Source organism: Melospiza georgiana, chromosome 11, assembly GCF_028018845.1.
Source record: "Melospiza georgiana isolate bMelGeo1 chromosome 11, bMelGeo1.pri, whole genome shotgun sequence".
Classification (NCBI taxonomy): domain Eukaryota; kingdom Metazoa; phylum Chordata; class Aves; order Passeriformes; family Passerellidae; genus Melospiza; species Melospiza georgiana.
In genome coordinates this window covers 22,835,683-22,837,712 of record NC_080440.1, presented here as the reverse complement: position 1 = coordinate 22,837,712, position 2,030 = coordinate 22,835,683, and the positions used below count along the sequence as shown (strand labels likewise).

At 58.7% G+C, this 2,030-nt stretch overlaps 1 protein-coding gene across 1 annotated transcript; it reads left to right on the top strand.

Moving 5' to 3' along the window:
• Nucleotides 1-1,293: 1,293 nt before the first annotated feature.
• Nucleotides 1,294-1,716, top strand: LOC131087982 (proline-rich proteoglycan 2-like). The gene has a single exon (XM_058031730.1). It carries the CDS (start codon nucleotides 1,294-1,296, stop codon nucleotides 1,714-1,716), a length of 423 nt encoding a protein of 140 aa, XP_057887713.1.
• The last annotated feature ends 314 nt before the right edge of the window (nucleotides 1,717-2,030 follow it).

Genomic DNA, 2,030 nt, shown 5'->3' with positions numbered 1-2,030 from the left:
GAGCCTGGCAAATCTAATCCTCAAATTATCCAAACTTGGGCCAATATAAATTATCTTTCTGGAATATTTCATTTGTCCATTTAAACATGTAATACTTAACTATTTTCTGTTTACTTTTTCCACTTTGGGATTCCCGTTCATCCCAAAACCGTATTATCATCCCCAGTGGGCTGTCCTGAGGAATGCCCCCCCCTGGAGAACCCCCCTCACGGTTCCCAGATACTTCAAACGACTGCGAATTTTTCACACAATACGCAGCCCCTGGGTCAAGGAACTTACTTTTTCCCTGACCCATTTCTGGCGGCGACAAACTAAGAATTCCCCGGTACCAGGAGAGTCTTAGTTTGCCACACTCACCTCGTGGCTCAACTTCCTCACTTACTACTCTGTCACACTGCCTTTTCAATCTGCCTGTTCCACTCCTGTCTCTCCCTCTGCAATCTACTTGTTCCACTCCTATCTCTCCCTCTTTCACAATCTATTAGCCCCGTCCTCTCACCATCTAATCACATACTAAATTGCCTGCTACCAACCCCTCCAAGGAAATTGAACCTATTCATTCACTCTCTCAGTCTCCCCACTGAGTAAATCCCTCCTGCCCAAGGACCTTCCCACAGGTGCCTGGACCAGGATCCCCTCCTTCCCCCTGGGGAAAACCCTCCCGGGGTCCCCACTCATTCACTTTTCTTTTGCTTCCCTCCTTTCCCGGCTGGTCTCCTTGTGGAGAACGCGAAAACGCGGTACTGGGAGGTCCCAATCACTTCGGGGGTCTGAGACTGCCCAGCCCCCGTCTCAGACACTCCACACACACTCACACACGCATACAGCCGCCCCCCGACCCAAAACCTCATGATACTCACAGCCTCCTTTTCTCACGAGGGTCTTTGTGCACAAAGCAGTTTTCTATGGGTACTCCCTCTCCTACAAGCTGACACTCTGATGGGAGCCTCTCTTGCGCGCTCTTAAAAACTAATTTGCTTATGCGTTATTGTAAAAAGGACTCTCTTTTCCCAAGTGAGAGTGGTCTAGCCATGGGACCACTTAAAAGTCTGGTGGGGAGTTCCTTCCCAGAAGCTATCCACGTCCCTGCAGCTGAGAGAGTCCCTGGTCTCGGCACCCAAATTGTTATGTTATGTTTAAGTTGTTTCGCAGTAAATCTTGTGCAAGGCCTGCGCAAGTCTCCTATGAACTGTCTCCCTGGCAAGCCCAGTCCCGGCCCCGAAGGCCCCTCAGCGTTGTCAGGGCAGTGGCAGGAGCCGGCAGCTCGCCCAGAGCGAGTCCCTGCCGCCCGGGATGGCCACAGGAGAGGCGGGCGGGCGGCGCCAGGGCCCTGCGCGGGGCTCCCCAGGCTCCTGCGGCATCGGTTCCGTCCCCTCGGGCGCCGAGCGGAGCCCGGAGCCGCCGCTCTGCCTGCGGGGCTGTGTGTGCCCGGCCCTGAAGGAGGCAGAGCCGGGGCTGTGGCGCCGCCTGCCCGGCGCTCAGCGCCGCCCGTGCCGTGCCCGTGCAGCGCGACCCGGCGGGGCAGCTCCGGCTCGGCTCGTCGCCAGCACCGCCCCGGCGCGGCGGCTGCCCCAGGGCCGCGGAAGCCCCGAGCCGGACGGGCCCGGAGGGCCTCGGGAGGGAGCGCGGGAGGGCCCCGAGCCCTGCGGGCCTCAGCAGAGACTCCCGCCCCAGTGCGGGCAGCAGGAGGGGCGCAAAGCTCCGGGACGCTTATGAGAGCCCACAGCCCTCTCCGCATGTGAAGTGAGACCCCAAAACCCCGTCATGTGCCTCAGCAGAGACCCCAGCGCCCTGCACACCTTAGGAGAGATCCCTCACTCCGTGCATGCCTCACACAAAATTCCAAATCCTTTGCATGACTTGAAGTGGACCCTAGCACCCTCCGTGCCTCAGAGGGCGCCTGAAATATCCCTGTGTGTCCCACAAGGGACCCCAGCCCCTCGTGCGCCTTATGGGTGCCCCCAAAGGCCCCAGGTGCCTTACGGGGAAGGCCAGGGCAGCTACAGCTAGGGTTCTGACCAGGAAACGGA

Excerpts from the sequence above, each read along its gene's own strand:
- LOC131087982 (XM_058031730.1), top strand. The coding sequence starts at position 1,294 with ATGGCCACAGGAGAGGCGGGCGGGCGGCGCCAGGGCCCTGCGCGGGGC.